The sequence below is a fragment of the Vidua macroura genome, chromosome 9, assembly GCF_024509145.1.
Source record: "Vidua macroura isolate BioBank_ID:100142 chromosome 9, ASM2450914v1, whole genome shotgun sequence".
NCBI classification, from domain to species: domain Eukaryota; kingdom Metazoa; phylum Chordata; class Aves; order Passeriformes; family Viduidae; genus Vidua; species Vidua macroura.
Genome location: NC_071579.1, coordinates 24,145,157 through 24,164,568, shown reverse-complemented (window position 1 = coordinate 24,164,568; position 19,412 = coordinate 24,145,157). Strand labels below are relative to the sequence as shown.

The 19,412-nt window shown below is 51.6% G+C and overlaps 2 protein-coding genes across 3 annotated transcripts; one reads left to right on the top strand and one right to left on the bottom strand.

Moving 5' to 3' along the window:
• Window positions 1-4,777: 4,777 nt before the first annotated feature.
• LOC128811619 (vitamin D3 hydroxylase-associated protein-like) lies at window positions 4,778-14,704 on the top strand. Of its 2 annotated transcripts, XM_053985374.1 has the most exons (15): window positions 4,778-5,073; window positions 6,849-6,962; window positions 7,253-7,396; window positions 8,571-8,704; window positions 9,082-9,288; window positions 9,748-9,788; window positions 10,005-10,129; window positions 11,085-11,210; window positions 11,592-11,689; window positions 11,828-11,927; window positions 12,028-12,071; window positions 12,506-12,545; window positions 12,976-13,084; window positions 13,330-13,475; window positions 14,129-14,704. In XM_053985374.1, exons 1-15 carry the CDS (start codon window positions 4,861-4,863, stop codon window positions 14,252-14,254), a joined length of 1,767 nt encoding a protein of 588 aa, XP_053841349.1. In that variant the 5' UTR covers window positions 4,778-4,860; the 3' UTR covers window positions 14,255-14,704. The 2 variants fall into 2 exon arrangements, with proteins under 2 accessions (XP_053841349.1, XP_053841350.1); XM_053985375.1 differs by lacking the exon at window positions 9,082-9,288.
• A 493-nt stretch (window positions 14,705-15,197) lies between these two features.
• Window positions 15,198-18,833, bottom strand: NSUN4 (NOP2/Sun RNA methyltransferase 4). Its single transcript, XM_053985792.1, has 6 exons — window positions 18,720-18,833; window positions 17,704-18,119; window positions 17,411-17,565; window positions 17,091-17,245; window positions 16,326-16,450; window positions 15,198-15,644 (listed from the first exon to the last, which is right to left on the bottom strand). Exons 1-6 carry the CDS (start codon window positions 18,831-18,833, stop codon window positions 15,371-15,373), a joined length of 1,239 nt encoding a protein of 412 aa, XP_053841767.1. The 3' UTR covers window positions 15,198-15,370.
• Between the last annotated feature and the right edge of the window lie 579 nt (window positions 18,834-19,412).

Here is a 19,412-nt window from a genome sequence, read left to right as displayed (position 1 = left end):
CGTGGCACACCCTGCTCCGAGGAGATGCCCTGCCTCTGCAGGATTGCTGCTGGGGGCACCAGCCACGGAGCCCCGGCCTGGGGGCAGCCTGTGGAGTGACCGTGACCCTATCAGGCCAGGAGCAAAGGGTCTTTAGCTGTCCTCTCAAAGGGCAGATGGGAGTTCTCCATTAAATAAGAAATCTGGCCAGGTAGCATCCCTGGCTAGACCTGAGCATGCACAGACCTTGTTTTGCAAGGAAAGGTCTGTGTCCTTCACTCCTGTATCCCTCCATATCTTTGCAAGGCTGAACCAAGTGAAAAAGTCCTGTTTCTAAAAGGAATTTCTCCAGGCATACTTGTGCTCTGCATTCCAGCTGCTCCTTGTGGATGGTTCTAGAAGGGGTTTGCTGTTCCTCCAGCCAGTCACTAGATCTCAGGATCCTGCAGCACTCACTCCCAGACCCAGCAGCCAAAGGGAATTTCTCCCTGTGATCCAGCAGATGCTGAAGTAGAGAGCATGGATGCTTAGATAACACTCACCTGGCACTGAAATGGATGAGGTAGAGAAGACATCCAGAAGAATGTTGAAAAAGTGTGAGGGAAATAAGATACATGTTTGGACGTGTCTTAGTGGTCTGTTGAGTAATTTACAGATGAGGTAAATGCCTCAGCTGGGCAGACAGCAAAGCACCTTCCTGGGTAAAATGTAGGGCCCTTCTCCTGCCAGGCTGTTCATGCCATCAGTTGCCATTGCTGCATAAATGTAGGGGAAAGTGGGGAGGGTGATGCTGGCAGCAGTATGGTGAGGTCAGGTGCTGAAACACTAGCAGAGAAAGGCCTTTAGCAGGGCATAACTTCAAGTTTTCAAGAGAGTTCTTCCTCCAGGCCTCCTCTAAGCTGGAAAAAGAATGTCAGCCCCTTCCACACCCACCAGCACAGTGCTGCTGCTGCAGCTCCTTCACCAGGAGCTGTTGGCTCGGGCTGTGCAGCCCTTGCAGCCCTGCACCGTGTGTTTGCAGAGTGCTTGTCCAGCTGCCTAGCACCGACCAAAGTCCAGATCTGGTCTGTCCCAGAGACTTATGTACAAATGCTGCTTGGGCCAAAAGGGCTTTGTTTTTACTAGTTTCTTTCATCTTCAGCACAATATCCTGGTTGTGGTGTTTGATCCTTTTTTCTCCTCCCTCTTGATTTTAATAATTTAAATCTGCCCTCCTTGATCCACATTTCATTCTGTGGCCAGATAAATAACCAAGCAAGGTTGAGAGATTGAGGCATCAGAAAATCCAGGTTTTTTATTTGGTTTTACTTTATTTTGCAGGACTTTTTCTTTAGTTTGCAGTTCACATTGTTGCATAATCACAATACCAGGAGCAAATAAAACGCCCTAGAAGGACTTATACCAACAGAACAAGAGTGGTTAGAAGGGGTCAGTTGTCCCCTTAAAGTATCCAAAGTACACAGAGCTCTCTACATAGTAGGCAGTGGCAGAGAAAATTAGGGACACAAACATTCCCAGGATCCCAAATATTCACTTCAAAGCAGTTTCAAGGAAGGTGGTAGTTGAAGCAGCTTAAAGCAAATGTTCAAAAAGCAGGTGAAACGAAACACCTGAACATAACAACCCTGAAACACAAAAAAAGCAAGAAATATGGTTGGTAAATCTTTCACTCTGAAACAGCTGTTTACTGCACAAATCCTCACCCCTCCAAGCAGGGTCTCAATCTGCTTGCCCTTTGTTTTGTTTCCTTTCCTGTTACAGTTCACCAGCTTCCTACACTCCCTGCTTGCCCATGGGAGACCAGTGAAAGCCCAGCTTCCTGCTGTAAGATTTGTGCCCAGTCATGGAGCAGCTGGGAACATCCCAGTCCCTCACCATCAGGGCACTGCTGTCACTCAGTGGGGACAGACCTGTGCAAGACACCAGACATGATGGAAGAAATAGGAATGCTCCTGGACTTCTGGTGAACGACTAACAGCTCTCTGCAGCACCTTTCTGATCGTGTCTCTGCCCTGCTGGATAAGTTCTAAGTAGGATTCATACAGCTTGGCTATGGAAAATCTGAGGGAAAATAGTGCAATACCCATAAAAGTGGGGGAAATGTAGGGATGGTCAGAAGAGAAAGCAGCCCCTGCTGTTGGAGGTCTGAGGGTTGCCATGGGAGTTCTCTCTTCCCATCCTATCACAGTTTATTCAGGAAAAGCCAAGAGGGTCCTGGCTGAGCAACGTGAAAAAGGGTTATTAGGACAGACCCTCACCTCTCAACTGATGTCCTTGGTGTTTGGAAAGTTGCAGCTTTGGTAGGGGAGAGTTTCCTAGCAGCTGTTATGTTCTGTGAGTGCTGGTGGAGTTGGACTGGAACTGAGGAAAGTGTTATGCTTCCAATGGATATTCCAGGCTGAAATGAGTCAGAAACTGGAGCGTTCCCAGAAAACATTTATTCAGCCCTCTGAGCCAACTTGAACAAATTCCCCAGAGGGGTCCAGCCCATTTCACTATGATTTTGGTATTTTGTAAAATACCTTCAAAATTCTTTCAGAGCAGCATAGTTAACGTGCCTCATTTTGCAAATAGTTCAAAAAGAGCATCAGAGTGTTTGGTTGCAAACACATGAACACAAGACACAGCTGTCAGGATTTATTCTTTGTCATTTCAATCAAAAGGGGGTCAAAGCTAACAAAAGTATTTTTTACCAATTTAGGGAAAAACCAGTTCAGTTATAAGAATTTCGGAAAAGACCCAGCCTGCTTGAGAGCTGAACCTGCTGAGAGTGAATCAGCGCAGTTTGGCTCTTGCAAGCAAAGATGGTGCAGGAATTGCTGGGGACAGGAGGGGACTCTCTGACTTGGTTTAACTGCCTTTTTCAGGGAGGGTCAAAGTGAAGGGCATGTTGTGGATGCCACAGTGAAATCCCAGACCAGCTCTTACAGGCTGACTCTCCTTGTGAAAAGGGTCATGGCTTTCATCTGAACTCCACTTGTGGGTTTGATCTTGGTCTTGGATCAATTCAGGTGACAAAATCAACATGGAGAAGTGAATATTGACCTGCGAGTCAGGCTGGTCTGTCTCCTCTGCTGTGGACTTGAGATTTGACTTGGGGCATGCCTCTACTTCCCTCCTTTAGGTTCCCTCGGATTTGTGGCCTTGTGGTTGCAGGAGGAGCCACACCTCGGACTCATGAAGGATGTGGAGATGCTGGCACATTGATAGGAGAAGGGTTTTCCCCAGCAGCATCCGGCCATCTGGAAATGCAGCTGTGCCTGCTGAAAAATGTGCCCTTTGAAATGCCAAGGAAGTCCAGACACAGCTGTGTCTGTCTGTGTTAAACATTTACCAAGTGTCTAAAGGGCAGGGTCAGGGCACACATCCCAGAGCACAGGCGGATGTGGGAGGCAGATGCCCTGACACTTGCCAGCACAGGGAGAAAACCCTCCCACATCTACTCAGCCCATCACAGAGGTTGTGGTGCTGTCACACAGGCAAAGAATTAACCTCTGGCACAGATTCCTGGAGGCTGGATGAGGACTGGGACAGGGCTGGGCACTGCTACTGCTACATGCTCTGCTCACATCATCACTCTGCACCTTCTGGAAGCTCCTGCTGCAGCCAGCACCATGGAGCAGGAGCAGGATGAGCTGCAGGCATGTCCCCAAGCCCCAGCTCTTTCCACACCAGCAGTGCCAGAGCTGAGAGGGTATCCCCCAAGGAAGGGTGCCACTGGAATGGACACAGGAAAAGACAGCTCAATTTGTTACCACATTGCTGCCAGCTCCAGAGAGTTTCCCCTTGAGGACACCGAAGCCAGATTTGTTCAGAGTCCATAAATTTCTCTAGTTAAGAACTGAGATAAGAACATTCCCAGCTGACACAAATTGTGACAGAAAACAGCAGTAAACTCTTAAAACTGCTAAAAACAGACATGACAATGGAAAACTGAGCACTAGAGGTCCACTTAGCCCTGAAGGGAGAGGACTCTTCAGCCTCCATTCCATATCCAGTTCCACACTCTGCTGGAAGCTTGCAAAGCTCTGTAATGCACAATCCATAGCTGCCCAAACACTTTTCCCAAGGAGGGGACCAATAGGGAGGATCCACCATCCAAAAGCAACAGAGGAGATTGCAGACAGACCACGGCTGATGTTGGCTGGGCTGTTGCCTTCAGCTCAGGGTGTTGTTCTTGGTGCTTGTAGTAAGAGGCATCTGTGCTGGAAAGATGTCACAACCAGCCTTTCCAATATCTGGTGGAAATAGTTTGCTTCTGGCCTGCAAGCCTGTGGGATTTTCCACTCCTAAGGCAATAGCAACGTGCTTTGTCACAGGGTGGGACAGCCTCTCCTTCTGGTGCATGAGGACACCACAGCAGTGCCAAAACATCCTCTGGTCACCGTGGCAGCAGCAGAAGGGACTTGGTGAGCCCAGGGTACCCCACAGCTAAGCATTCCCTCAGCATACCACTCCCCAGCCCTGTGCAGGGAAGCCTTGCTATGTCAAGCTGGTTTTCCTCTTCTCCCATTGTCCTCTCAGGCTACACAGGAAATAGGAGAGCTGCAATTTCCTTGCTGCATTTGTTCAGTTGATCCTACAGTCCTCCCCAGCGGAGAACTTCCCACAGTCCAGAAAGCCCCTATAAACCCAACACCCCAATGAACACAAGGTTCATTGGCCACACTTTACCTTCTCCATTTCGTGGTTAATCATTTTCACTGCACACTCCACCTACAGTAGTTTTGCAGGGGCCAGCTTTAGACTGAGCTATCTGAACTGTTTGCTGACCCAGGATAGTGATGCTGGGGGGAGGGATGGGCCTGGGGAGTCAGGGAAGGTCTCCTGCACCTGCCTTGCTTTTCTTCCTCACTGCATCCTCGGAGAGCAGAAGTGCACATGATGATCCAGCAGCAGCTGAGCCAGCTCCTGCCAGAGGGGAAGGTGAACACTTCTGCTGCCCTCACCCTGCTCGGCGGCTCCGTGGCAGCCCTGGTGGTCTGGAAATGGCTGGGCAAAAAGATGATCCAGAAGAAAATGGAAGAGGCTCGGAGAACCCGGGATGAGGGTATGAAGAAAATGGCAAAGGCTGTCCAGCAGTTCAGGGAGCAGGTAAGCCATCCTCCTCGGGGAGCTGAGTCCCACTGGGGTGTCTGCTGATGCTGGCCTTCAGCTCCTCCTTCCAGCTTATGGCCCCATAGCTTTTGTAAAGAGATGTGCCAGCAGCCCTCAACAAGAGGAAAGGCTGCCTTGGGAGAAAGGGAGATCACTGCCCTCCTCAAGCTGGATGAGTGTGGTGGGAGTCTACAGCTTGGGGAATGTGAATTACTCACTGAGAAGAGGTTTCTGAACAGCACAGGTGATGATGCACTGGATCTTCATTGATCCAAACCCCAATTCTTTAATGATCTGGAAATGTCTCTTTCCAATTATGGGTAGATGCAAGAAAGTTTTTTCCTCTGCTTAACTCTAAGTTTGCACGTCTGTTCACACCCCTCTACCCTTGGCTCTAAAACTTGGCTTCTGGACAGCTCCAGGGGTGTCTCCAAAAGCAGCATTCTCATTCAGTGGCACCTCCCATCAGGCTGCCCAGAAGGTGCCTGGTCTAACTTTACACTAATGAAACACAGGGTTTTCAGTGTCCCCTGGGAGCAACCAGGACGTGACCTGGGGGTGAACGAGCCAGGCATCCACCCAGCATAGCCCTGAGTTCTAGTGCAACATCATTTCTAACCACCTTTCCTTTCTGCTCCATTCACTTCTCAATACACACTGGGTAAGCCAGCTCATGTTTATGCAGGTAACACACCAGGAGATAAAGCATACCAGCTACAAGTGATACATATATCTACAACCTTTTTTCTTAAATATATGATATAAAACCTCCAAAAACCTGGTGGCACTGAGAACTGCCAGTCTTCTTTACCTGAGTAAAGACACCTGTGAGTTCCTGCTGACTTTCTTTTTTTGGTCAAACAGTTTGATGGTCTTGAGCTGTTAAATGTTTGCTCTCAGCCCCGGCTGTCCTCCACTGCCTGTACCTGTTCTGAGGGATGAAAGGACAGCCTGAGACTTGTGTGCAAGGACTTTGGTACCTTCTGTCCCGGGCAGTGTTTGTTCAGCTGAGGTTATGTCTTTGTCAGTGGCTAGGTCCCACTGTGCCAGGAGGAAGGCACTGCCATGTCCTCTGCTGCAGTGGATGGACGAAGCCCTTCGACACCTGGGACCTGGGTTCCTGTGTTTGCATCCTGTTTGTGATATCCAAACTCAGGATAAAACAATTGGCAGCTCAAGGTCTGAACCCCCACATGCAGGATCTGCCTTTCCAGCAAACTCTGTTGATAATGTTGACAAAACTTAACAGCCTTATCCCCTGAGCCAAAGGGTAACTTTGGGGAGGCCTTTGAGCCTATTAGGAGAACTTCTAGGGTAATGTCCTGCAAGAATTTGCCACAGGTTTAGAGTATGTCTCACTGCTTGGGGTGAGCAAAAGGGGTTTCTCCCATGGTACTCTGCAGCCCTGTGTTAATCTGCCCTTTCCCTATAGTCACTGCCCTTTGCCCAGCCCTTGTACTGCCCCTGTGCCCACAGACCATTGGCCCCTGACCCCATACTTAACCCAGGACATTGCACTGTTTTCTCATCTTCTGTCCCTGGACTCCTTCAGCGTGGCTCTACAATAAACCTTGCTGGAACTCTTACAGACAGCCTTTCTGTCCTTTGCTGACCTAGCTGTGGTGTGAGTGTGGATTGAGTGACTGCCTGTGCCTGCCCGAGCAGCTTTCTCAGAAGACGCTTTCGGGAGGTAGCAGCAAACACCATCCTTTTTCCATGCTGCTACATAACTGGAGTTGCTGCCCTGGATCCTCCTCATCTCCCCTCTGCAGGTCCCCAGTGTCCAGACAGATGCCATTCTGTCCCTGCCCCTGCTGGAACTCACTAGAAGACTCCAGGAAGGGTCTCTGTCCCCCAGGACTGTCCTCTACACCTACTTAGAGAAGGTGAGTGTCCATCCACAGTGAAATGGACAAAGCAAATCTTTTACATTCTCCATGCCATGGTGTGTGTGCTGGTGGCTGAAAAGGCTCGTTGGAGCTGGATTATGGCCAGCCTTTAATATAGCAGATATTAAGAGAAAAACATGCTCTGTCTCCTTTGAGATGGCTTGAGCTGGGCTCCTCTGGGGAGGGGTTATTCAGGCTGTATTTTGTAGACCAAGGCAGCTGCTGAATGCAGCTGTGTGATGATGCTGTTCTTACCCATCACCTGTTCCTCCACACGCCCAACAAAGGCCCTGGAAGTGACCCAGCAGACAAACTGCTTGCGACACTTTATCCCAGAGTGTGAGGAGCAGCTCCAGGAAATAGAAGGGCACAAGGAGAAAGGGCTGCTCTACGGCATCCCCGTCAGCATCAAGGACCACATCGGCCACAAGGTTCTTCCCTTCGTGTTTGTGGATGTCCCAGCGTGGGCCGGGCTGGGTGGTGAAGTGCTGGGAGATGGAGAATGGGGAAGGGGCCCAATCCTTCCCTGCTTGCACCACAGGAAACCTGCTGTCTCTGAGGCAGCTGCAACCCAGTGGGCACTCACTCACTCACTCACTCACTCACTCCCCACACACCCAGTGGGATGTGGGAGAGAGAATAGAAAGGGTAAAAGTGGGTTGAGATAAAGAGAGTTTATTAGGTAAACTCTGCACACAAGGAAAGCAAAGCAAGTAACTCGCTCGCCACATGCCATGGGCAGGCAGGTGTTCAGCCACCCCCAGGAGAGCAGGGCTCCATCATGTGTGATGGTAACTGGGAAAGGCAAATGCCATCACCCCAAACATCTCCCCTTCTTTCCTCTCCCCCCAGCTTTATATGTTGAGCATGACTCCATATGGCATGGAATGTCCCTCTGGTCACCTGGGGTCAGCTGTCCTGACTGTCCCCTCCCAGCTGTGCACCCCCAGCCTGCTCACTGGTGAGGCAGTGTGAGCTCTGTCCAAGTCCTGCTTAGTGATAACAATAACATCCCTGTGTTATCAACACTGTTTACAGCACAAAATCCAAAACACAGCCCTATAGTAGCTACTGTGAAGAAAATAAACTCTACTCCAGCCAAAAGCAGCAAAAACCTCCACGAGCAGAGAAAATCCAGGGATGAATAGTTACAGACACAAATGAGTTCTCCTCTGATACACGACACAGTACAAGCTGCACTAAAGTTGAGGGCTCTAAGCCCAAAGCAAGCCCCAAATACCAAGGCTAACTGAAAAAGTCTCATATATTTTGTTTACCTGGGGTTATTCCTTCCCTGAACATCCACTGGTGGATTCACTTGGACAGCAGGATGCTGGGTTTGATCCTGAGCTAGTGCACCTATGGAGTATGGAGCTGCATTTGGGTCAGGGGAGAAAAGGAGCAAGGCCAGCTTCAGGAGAAGCTTTAACCCAGTGAGTGCTTGGCAGCCCTCTGCCAAGGATGGAAGGAGAGGGAATCCTTCCAGCAAGGGCTCTCAAGGGAGTGGGTTGGTACCATACACACAACCCCTGAAGGAATGCCAGAGGACCCTTCCAAAACACCAGGGGAACTGCACTGATTGTGTCCCTTGTCACTTCTCTGCAGGGGCACTTGGCAACCTGTGGGCTCGTGCAGTGCCTGGGCACTCTGATGGACGAGGACAGTGTCCTGGTCAAGGTCCTGAAGAGACAAGGGGCCATCCCATTTGCAATGACCAATGTGCCACAATCCCTCTTCAGGTGACGTACATCATTAAAAATCTGGCCATGCTTCTGAAGGAAAATCCCAGCCTGTAGGTCCCTGAACTGGCTCCTCCCTGGCTCCTGAGACGTGTCCTGGAGAGTCCCTTTTCCATTATCTGGCAACAATCTCAACTGAAAAAGCTGTCAGATAAGATGAAGAGGGGTAAAAATCTACAGTGAGTTAAGACAAATTGAGTGCACTTGTGCATGGGAGGGAGAGCAGGGGCTCGTGGCAATGAGCTGTGTCCTGAGGGATTTATAGGATGAAAGGATGGGGTTGGCTATGCCACACAGGCTCTCTGCAAAGGAAAACAAACAAAGCCAAGGCATTTGGCTGTTCCTCACAGCCTCTTTCCTGGCTTTCTTCTCCCCAGCTACGACTGCAGCAACCCCATCTTTGGGCAGACCTTGAACCCTCTCAACCCCCAGAAGAGCCCCGGGGGCTCCTCGGGAGGGGAGGCAGCTCTGATGGCAGGGGGAGGCTCCATCCTGGGCATGGGCTCCGACATGGGCGGCAGCATCCGCCTGCCCTCCAGCTTCTGCGGGCTCTGCGGCCTCAAACCCACGGCTGAGAGGCTCAGGTGGGTGCTGGGGCTGCCCTTCCAACCCTGCTCGTGGTCAAGCTGGGCTGAAGGGGAAAAGTGCTGCGTGAGTACTTGGAGGGAGGAGAGAGGGTGGCTCTTTAAGGGTGGCTTGCTTTGCTCAAAAACTCTCCCAGGAGGCAGCATGGTTAGATTTTCTGGGAAATGGGCGTGTTTTCATTGTAAATCTAGCCTGGAGTTAAAAGTAAAAGGGAGTTAAAGTGGTTAAATAATGCCAAAATGGAACAGTTTTGGTTAAGCCAAAACTAAGATCTGTTGGGGTTTAAGTTTGTTTGTTTTATTTTGGCAAAAAAAAAAAATGTTTTGAACTACTCAATTCAAATTTTTGAAATAATTTCCTTCTGTTTATGGTCCTGAGCTGGAGACCCCACATGCTTTTCAAACATATTGTGAATATTTCCCCATTACTGAAATCACAATATACTTCTTTTCCCATAGCCTGTCTGGAGTGACTGGCCCTGTCAATGGCATCCTGGCAGGTACATGAATTGTAAATTCCTTTTCCCTATGTCCTGTGAGGAGCCTGATGTTCTCCTGCAGGCCAGAAGAAAACCTGAGACAACAAAGGCCTGTCTGGAGTCCATCTGAAAGTTCCCTCATTGCCTGCTCACCCTGACATGGCTGTGCAGAGGGGTGAGCTGGTGTTTCGGCACATCCCTCTGCTCAGTGGGACTGTTTGCTCTTGTCCCATCCAGTCCCTTGTGCCCTGGGGCCCATGGCAAGGGACGTGGACAGTCTGGCCCTGTGCATGAAGGCTCTGCTCTGCCAGGACATGTTCCAGCTGGACCCCACCGTGCCCCCCATCCCCTTCAATGAGGAGGTGAGGCCTTCACTCAGCAAGCCCCGGTTCCTTCCAGAGTGCCACACGCCCTCCTGAAGGGTCCAGTTATCTTTACAGTACTGGGTTTCAATAAAACAGCTCTCTTTAAGGGCACAATTCATAATTCTCATTTTAAAAAAATAGGCAAATCAGTAGTTATCCTGTCTATCTTCTCAGCTGGAATGCAGCTTATTGAATTGAGAGGATCCAGGGAAAAGCAGGGAAGAAGGTGACACTGAGAGCAAATAGCTGGAGATCTTTAGGGGAAGATGAGACAGGATTAGAAACTGCTGCAGCAAATCTCTTAACTGAGGGTGTTCCCTCTCTCTCTGCAGCAGACCAGCTTCAGGAGGTTCTTCCACCTCCACGCTTTTTAGCAATGGTTGAATCCGCTTGTCTGGAATGGCTGTCCTCCTCCTAAAGGAAGGCCAGGAGAAAAAGGCACGGGTACACATTGGGAAAGGGTAACTATAAACAGCAAACCAGAATATTAGTCACTCCTTGGCATTTGGAGCTCTTGCCCCCTTCTGCAGTGGGTGTCAGCGTGGGAGCAGACCTACCCCCAGCAGGGTGGGTGTCACGAAAGAATCACTGTCAAAGGCATTGGAGAAAGCAGGTTTTAATACAAATTTGCAAAAGGGTGACAAAGTTGAATGAAAGGGTTCGTTCCGTTACTTATTCTGAAGATGGAGCATACAAAGGAAAATCAGCTTAGTGTCACTTTGGAATGATTTGCCTGGAGACTGGGAATGCAAAGGACAAGGGTGCAAAGGGCAGGGAGGACCCTCCCATTGAGTCACAAGGTTCAGAAAGGACCCCCTTGCTTTCTTGATGTACTGTGGGTGTGGCTGGATCCAGTCTTAGTCCCAGACCTGGTCAATGGTGTATGTGTAAAGGATTTTCACAGCAATCCCATTAGGAATTGGAATGCTGAACTGGTGTCTCTTTGCTCCAGGTGTACTCCAGCTCCACTCCCCTGCGGGTGGGGTACTACGACACCGACGGATACTTCCCGCTGCCCCCCTGCATGAGGAGGGCAGTGAAGGAAACCAGGCGTGCTCTGCAGGCAGCTGGGCACCAGGTGAGCACCACCACCCCCTGCTCTTCTCCCCAGGGTGTCCCCAGCCTCGCTCCTCGCTGAGGACATCACCCTTCAGAAACCAGACACTGCTCCCAAGCACATCTGTGGGAAAAATGACCTGGCTGAGGTATGGGATTATGTTACTCCAGCCACATAACACCAGGCAGAGACCCCTCTGCCTAAGGGAGCAGTGCATCTCATGGGCAATCAGCAGGAATAATCTCATGGGGAGGTGCCTGGATGGAAAACGGTTGAACCAGGGCTTCTCTTGGCACATGGAGCCCAGAGAGGTGCTTCTCTGCCTTTGAGGATTATCCACATTTGGATCTTGGAAACTATTCACATCCCCAGGCTGCCACATAATCTTGTGTTTTGGTGCAGCTGGTGCCCTTCTCTCCTCCCCGGATCCCCTATGTCATGACTGAACTGTTTTTGAAGACCTTTTTTGCTGATGGAGGCCGTACCTGGTTGGATGTGTTGTAAGTAGGAGCCCTCTGGCAGCAGTGCTGCCAAAACCTCCATCCCCGTGCCATGAGCATGGCACAGGCACAACTCAGGTCTCTGAGAAAGGGCAAACAGCTTCTCTGGCATGACCCCATCCTCTTGTCATCCCTCAGCACAGGAAATATTGTAGATCCAGGCTTGAAACCACAGGTGAATTTCTGCAAGATCCCAAGGTTGGTGAAGAAGCTGCTGGCTCTGCTTCTTAAACCTCTGGTGAGTCCCTGTCCCTCAGGACAGGAACGGGAGCTTCCTGGGGTGACACAAGTTACTGCGGCCCCGTGCCATGTCCCTAAGGAACCTCGTGCCTTTCCAGTTCCCCCGGCTGGCTGAGTACCTGAGCGCCATGGCTGGAATGAGGTAAGATGGAATTGTCCCCAGGGATGTCCGTGGAAATGGGTGATACCTTCTCCTCTAGGTGTCCATGGACTGGATTCACAACAGGCTGTGATCTGCTCTCTGCAGGGGCTGTCCTTCATTCCTGGACATGGCTCCACTGCCCCTAGCAATATCCTGACAGGAATGGGGCACTTGAATGAATAAGGTCATTACAGGAAGCCTGTGGAAGAGATGAGTATTAAATCCAGACCCATCAGGGAAACCTCTCCAGCACTTCCAGACATTTGCTGCTTAATTGCTTGGCCAGATGCCAAAGGAAACTTTAGGAAGATTGTGAAAGCTGAATTGTTTTAAGCAATTGCTAAAATCACCAGGGCTTATCAACCCAGAGGACTATTTAAGCAATTCCTCCTCCTCTAAAAGCTTAAAGATGTTGCTATGATTTCCACTTGCAGGTCAGTGAAGGAGATGTGGAATCATCACCATCAAATACAGGTTTGTTTTGAGGACTTTCCTCTTTGGCATCATGCTACAAGTTGAGGTTTTGTGGCAAGCACCAGGTCAGAGTCATCAGTTTGGAAAGGGATTGTGCAGGGGAGAGGTTGCTGGGGAGGAGACAGGATGGAGGGAAAGGCACAAAGAACGATAGGAATGGGGTGGATGGGCTTTTGAGCCAGCCCAGACAGAACTTCATTGGTTGCCTGCAGTGCTCATGCCCAGGCACAGTGAAGGCTGTCGTGGGAGTGGGGATGGCCACAGTGGGACCTTTCAAATTCCTGGCCACATGCAATGGAGGCAAACACACGCTCCTCTGCCTCATCCCTTGAGCACCACTGCCTGCTGCTGTCTCCTCAGTTGTGCCTGGAGAGGCTGAGAGGCTCCAGGCATGGACATGGCTCCACGACACGTCCCTCTCCTCCCCCAGATGTACCGCTCCCAGTTCATCAGCCAGTGGAAGGAACTCCAGCTGGATGTTGTGCTGTGCCCTGTCCTGGGGCCTGCCTTCACCACGGGATACCCCGGGAATCTCCTCAGTAAGTGAGTCTGGGGCCTTCCCAGGAGGGCAAAGGACCACAGCAGCCAAGACTGGAGGGAAACACCCTCTACCATGGAGCTTCACTGCCTGCCCAAGCATTTCATGGGAATTAGGAAGGAAAAGTAACCACATAGAGCTCTCTGAGCAGGTGGAGACAGTTTTCAGGGGCTTCAGTGAATATGGGATGTGTAAGTTTGAAGACAGGAGGCTGTGACTGCCTGCATCCTCTCCTGCTTCCCTCAGCTGCCATCTCCTCCACAATGCTGTACAACGTCCTGAACTTCCCCGCTGGGGTTGTCCCCGTCAGCACCGTGACAGAGGCTGATGAGGAAGAGCTAAAGCTTTACAAAGGATGTTGTGATGACCCCTGGGACAGGACACTGAAACAGGTATGGCAAGTGGAGCAGAGACTGCTGATGTGTGTTCAGGAAACAGTTTTGGTGATATCAGGGGCTCCTAAATATCCTCCATCAGTATGGGCACAGCACAAAAAAATTCCTGTCTTCTTTATACACCCCTTGCTAATTCCCAAACCCACCTTGAACACACCCCTTGCTGTTCTCCCAAGCCCTCAACAGGTAAATCACTAAGTTTTGGGAGGACTAAAGGATGTCCTACAGGCTGGGTAGGCTGAAGGCAGCAAGGAGTCATGCAGCAAAGCTTCTGGGAGCAGGTCCTTGCAACAGCCACAGCCCACAGCACACAGCACTGCACTCTCCTGCTCCATGCTGCCTTCAACTAGGCCCAGGCTGTCAGTGGAGCATGGATCAGGAATGCTGAAGGAAAAGGGATCTGCCTACAAGAGAGCTCAAAGCAGAGCTAGCTGGGGTGTGTGTGGGGGAAGGCATCTCAAACACGTTACCCAAGATTTGGCAACCATTTCTATCAGAGAAGAGCAAGAGCCTTCCCTCTGCCCAGCACACTAACAAAGCTCAAACTCCAACCTCCCCACTCTGCAGGATGAGCCACAGGCCTCAACCAAGCTCCCAAAATCTGCTGGGGGTCCAAGTCCCAGTGATCCCTCACTGTTGTCCCGCTGCAGGCTGTGTCAGGAGCCGTGGGGCTGCCCGTGGCCGTGCAGTGCGTGGCCTTGCCGTGGCAGGAGGAGCTGTGCCTGCGCTTCATGAAGGAGGTGGAGACCCTCAGCCGTGACAAGAGGGTGGCATAGTCACCATGGTCCCCAAGGAGAAGGGACGGTGCTGCACGACTGCCACCAGCTGTGCAGAGACTGCACTGAGGAGGGGAGGAGGAAGGAAACGCCACCTCCTGACCCCCTCCTTGCCAATAACCACAGATCCTGTAAGGAACCCAGATGCCCTGCACGACTGGCTTAAGATAGGTTCAAACAGTGGTAAATCGAGGAACTGCACTTCCAGCAAGGATGGATGGCCGTGGATATGGGTTCACCCCTACTCCCATCAGTGCTGCCCCCTGCAGAGGCAGGGCGGTGCTGAGAGGAAAGGATTACAGAATTTTAATGGTATTTTCTTGCTGGCAGTGGAGTAACTTCATATGGATGGAACTATGGGCTGCCCCATGAGGAATACAGCCGTGTCCATCACTTCCCACCACTGTAATTTGCTCACAAAAATAAAAATGTAACTATTAAGCAACTCTATGATAAATTCCAGTAATCCTTCACTGATGGTGATGATTCTAGAAACAAAGTTGCTACTAAAAATCATACAAACACCTGCCCACTGGACATTAAATGGCATCTAGCATGGGAACATTCACACTTATCCACTGCCAGCAACAGTCACTGGCCTCTCCACAGCACCAGATCTCCAGCATCCCAAGCACACTTTGAACCCCACAGGAGGGGCACTCTTAGGAGCCTCTGGTTTCAGGACCTCAGGCTGCTCTCTCTGAAGGCAGGAGATAAGCATAGACAGATGCGACGCATTTACGCAGATGGTGAGATCTGGCACAGAAAGGCTGAGATCCCCAGATGGTGTCTGTTAACCCAAACCTGCTCATGCAGGATCAAAGCAGTCAGGCAGGAGGAAGAGAGCAGGGCCATTTATCCCGTCCCACACAGATGGATAAATTGCTCCCTCTGATAAGACCTCTCTCTCTTTCCTAGATTAAACACCTCAGTCTCAAACAGATAAGTGTTCAGGAAACACCACAGCAGGTCTTTCTCATTTATTCCCTATCTGCAGTAAGAAAGCACGCTTCCTTTGGGACGTTTTAGAAAGAAAAATAAATATAAAGCAGTTCTGCTTTCCCTTAATTATTGGGCTATTTCCTGACAGTAGACAGACAGATTTTGTTGCCCCTTCTACATCCGACGTAACTTGCAGAAATACATCGGCCCAAAGTTGGCTGTGAGGTGAGGCAGGACAAGCTCCCCGAGCCGGCAGTCCGGGAAGAAGGAAAACGTGTCCTGGAAGAGCGTCCGGAAGTGGCTCAAGTCCTCCACTTGCACACTGATGTTGAACTGGGCTTCTGCAACGTCCAGCGCCCTCTCCACCACACACTCGTTCTGCAGCAGGGACAGGGAGCACGTGGAATACACCACAGCTCCTCCCGGCCTCGCCGCGAGGATCCCAGCCCTGCAGCAAGGTGAGCACACACAAGGTCACGAGGAGGACTCTGAGGGAGGGACACTGAGGGGCATTCCCACCCACCGAAACTGGGAAGCCAACAGGGGACTCATAGGAAGTGACAGACAAACCCCACTGAACTCCACAGGCCCGGCAGTCTGTGTCACTGCAACATGAGGAGTGTTTTGGGCCAGGGCAAAGAGTCAAACAGTACTTATATTGATAGAGAATTTAACAGCTGGAAGGTGTAATCCTGCAGTCACATCCAAAGGAACAGGAGATATGTACAGGGGAAGAGATTGCAGTTCAAGTGCCGCCATGGGACTCTCTAATCTGCCTCCTTGTTGCCACAGCACACAGTGACAAGCTGTGGCCCTTCCTAGCACCACATGTCCTCCCGTGTGCTGGGATAGGTGGGCACTCAGGAATCCTCCAGGACTGACGGCCGGGACCCAGGAGATCACCACCCAAAACAACTGTACCCATCCTGTTCCTTAGCCCTTCTCCCTATATCCTACCGCTACTGCTGGGGACAGAAGGACAGTGATCTGACCAAGAACATCTGCACCTTCTTACACTTACTGTGATTTCATGTGTTCCAACTACTGCCAGAAAACTACACATGGTTTCCACATTTCCCAGTTGGGGACAGAGTAAGAAGTTTCAGGGAACACAACTGAGCTCACTCACATCAGCAGCTGCAGCTGCAGCATGGGCAACATCTGACGCTCTTTGGTTCGCCTCTTGTGGAAGATGTTGTTGTCCTCCTCCATGGCAGAGTGTCTGTCTGTCGTGCAGGGCACATCCACCAGCACCTGCAGCAGCAGAGGTTCCACCTCAGCCCCGTGCACAGGTCAAGCTTAGCGAGTCCCCTCCTGCAGCCAGCCCCATGCGCACCTCCTCCACCCCTGCCAACAGCTCTCAGTGCCTGAACACAGGTGTGCATCACACTGAACTGTAATCATCTGGCTGCTTTGGCATTTTGGGAACGTGCAAAAATGGTGGAACTCATGTCCTCATTTAATGTCCCTGCTCTGTGTGCGTCCCTGGCAATGTTCCTGCACCACACACAGGCATTGCTGCTGCAGCCTCCTAGAATACCCAACCCAGCCCCTGGAATACCAAACCCAGCCCCTTTGGCTGGACATGGCTGAGAAGCCAGAATTATCTAATCTTCACATTTAACCCCTTCCAGGTGATGGACAAGAACAGGATTTCTAAAGGGTTTTACACAGGCAACTGAAGTTACAACTCTAGATGCACAAATGCACCAGATCCTGCAGGAAGGGATAGCAGAAGGAAATCTTATCCTTATGTCTTGATCTTCTCTCTTTCTCTGCATTTATGATTACAGAAAACTACACAGTTATATGGAAGGATAAGCTGCTGTCTTCCTCAAGAAGAAGAGAGAAGTGAATTTGATGGGTTTATCGTCACTGGTTCCCAAACACATACCTTATGGAAAGTGCCTCCTTTCACCTGGTCCCAGTCCCTTCCATCGTAGGATGTGACACTCACAGTATCCCTGACTTCTTTGGGGACATAGCTATGGAGAATGTGGTACAGCCTCCTTGTCCGGGAAACAGAGACGTCGTTGGCTGCCAGATGCCCTGACAGGACAGAACAGGCACACTGGGAATGTCACTTTTGCAGAAACACACCTGATTCCCAGCTCTTACACACAGAAATTATTAATGATCAGACATGAATGGATGCAGTACACTGCTCCAGCCGTGTTTTACACACAGGAACAAGGAACACCCATCCCCACTCACCACAAAACCCAGTCTGCAGCAGAGCCAGAGTCTTCCCACCCGGAGCCGCACAGAGGTCGAGGACAAAGTCGTCTGGCTGCACGTTGAGAGCCAGGACAGGCAGGAGAGATGCTGCATCCATGAGGTAATAGTCGAGGAGCCCCAGAGCATCCGGCCTGGAAATCATCAGTTTGCATAACAAGAGCAAATGTTGGAGGGGAAAAGAAAGTAAAAGAGCAGTTGGAAGTGAGGATGGCATGAGCCATGCCCCTGAGGCGGGCAAAGACCAGGGCGGTCTGTCAGGGATGCCTCACCGTGCAGGACTAAAGCGCGTGATGTCACCCCTGGGGAAGGTGTAACACTTGATTTTGGAGGAGGTGCAAAGTGGTGGGGACATCTCTGCCTGTGTCACCATTTCTGCCTGCATCCCAGTCCTCCTCTCACCAGGGCCCTCCTGGCACCCTGTGGCCGCTTCCCCCACAGCTGCGCCCCGCTGCCATTGCTGCGCCTTTTGGGAGGCCTGGGAAACGAAATCAGTGGCGTTGAGCAGCTCCAGCTCTTGGGGAACGTGGTGAGCAGCAGCGAAGTTGTTGAGGAGGGCCCCGTACTTCTGCTCGCAGAGCAGGCCAGCGCGGACCGAGGGCCACAGGGCCCCCAGGTGCAGGCCGTAGCTCGTGTCGAAGTGGTGCAGCGCCAGCCGTGTGGACGGGATGCGTGGGGCCGTGGTAGCCTTGTGGGGAAAAATAACAGAAGTGTTAAAAGACAAAACACCTCGATACCCCCATAGCCAGCCCCCCCACCCAGCCTTCGTGTTCTTCTGGGAGAGTCCAGCACTGATTCTCTGCTGCCAGAAGTCCACGAGGCCTTTCTGGAGTGTGAGTGTGACAGGACCAGAGGGAATGGCATGAAGCTGTGACGGGGGGGTTTCTGTGGTATAACAGGAAAACGCTTTTCACCCACGGGGTGGTTGGGCACCGAAGGAGGCTCCCCAGGGAAGGGGTCCCAGCACCAAGCCTGTCTGAGTTCAAGAGGCATTTGGACAATGCTCTCGGGCACAGGGCGGGCCTGTTGGGAGTGTCCCGTGCAGGGCCAGGAGCTGCATCCTGATGCATCCCTTCCAACTCAGCACATGCAGTGATTCCAGGACTCTGTGAAAGGCCGGATGTGGCTGGGGACCCGGGGCGGGCACGGCTGCACGCAGAGCGGCGGCAGGAGGGTGCAGCGAGAGGTGAAATGGGGGGTGAGAGAGAAGGGGATTAGTGGGATCAAGAGCGAGGTGCAAGCAGCGCCGTGGGGCGCCGTGCTCCGGTCCCGCCCGGGCCCAGCTCACCCACTTCTCCTTGTGCCGGTGCCGGCGCGGCCCGGCTCCCGGTGCCGCTGCCGTCCCCGGTGCCCGGCGCAGCAGCGCGGCCGCCGCCCGCCCGCGCCCGCCCAGCGCCGCCATCGCCGCTCGCCTTCCGGGGCGGGACCGGGGAGTGCTCGGGGCGCGGCTGGAAAGGCACCGCGCAAGAGCACCGTGAACTACTACATGGATAAAGAACAGCTAGATTTATAAGGTGGTGGGTTTCGTTCCACTTTGAAGAATAGCCGTGAGATACCCTAGTTTTCCTCCTACCAAACATTGTCTCTCGCGAAAGGAGCAGGCAGGGCACGGACAGGACAGTCCCAGGGCTGGTAATTCACACAGAAAGGCTTTAGCTCCCCCCAGGTGACCCTGACCGGGGCTTGAGTAGGTGAACCACCATATGCACCTCCACAGCCACGTGGTTGGTTTCGTGGGCAAGCAGGCAGAGCTGGCTGCTGCCAGGAGGCTCTTCCAGCCACTGCCAGAAGCATGAGACAGTGAGGGACAGGTGACAGCTTTCCCCTGAGTGTGGAAGCTTTTTTCTCCTAGAAAAGGGTCACTCCCTTTAGTCTAATTTAATCAGAACATACTGTGCGAACAACACTGGTCTTCAGGGGCTCAGGAATAATGTTTGTGGCTCCAACAGACAAATTCTTCCCCCTGGGATTGGGCTGCAGC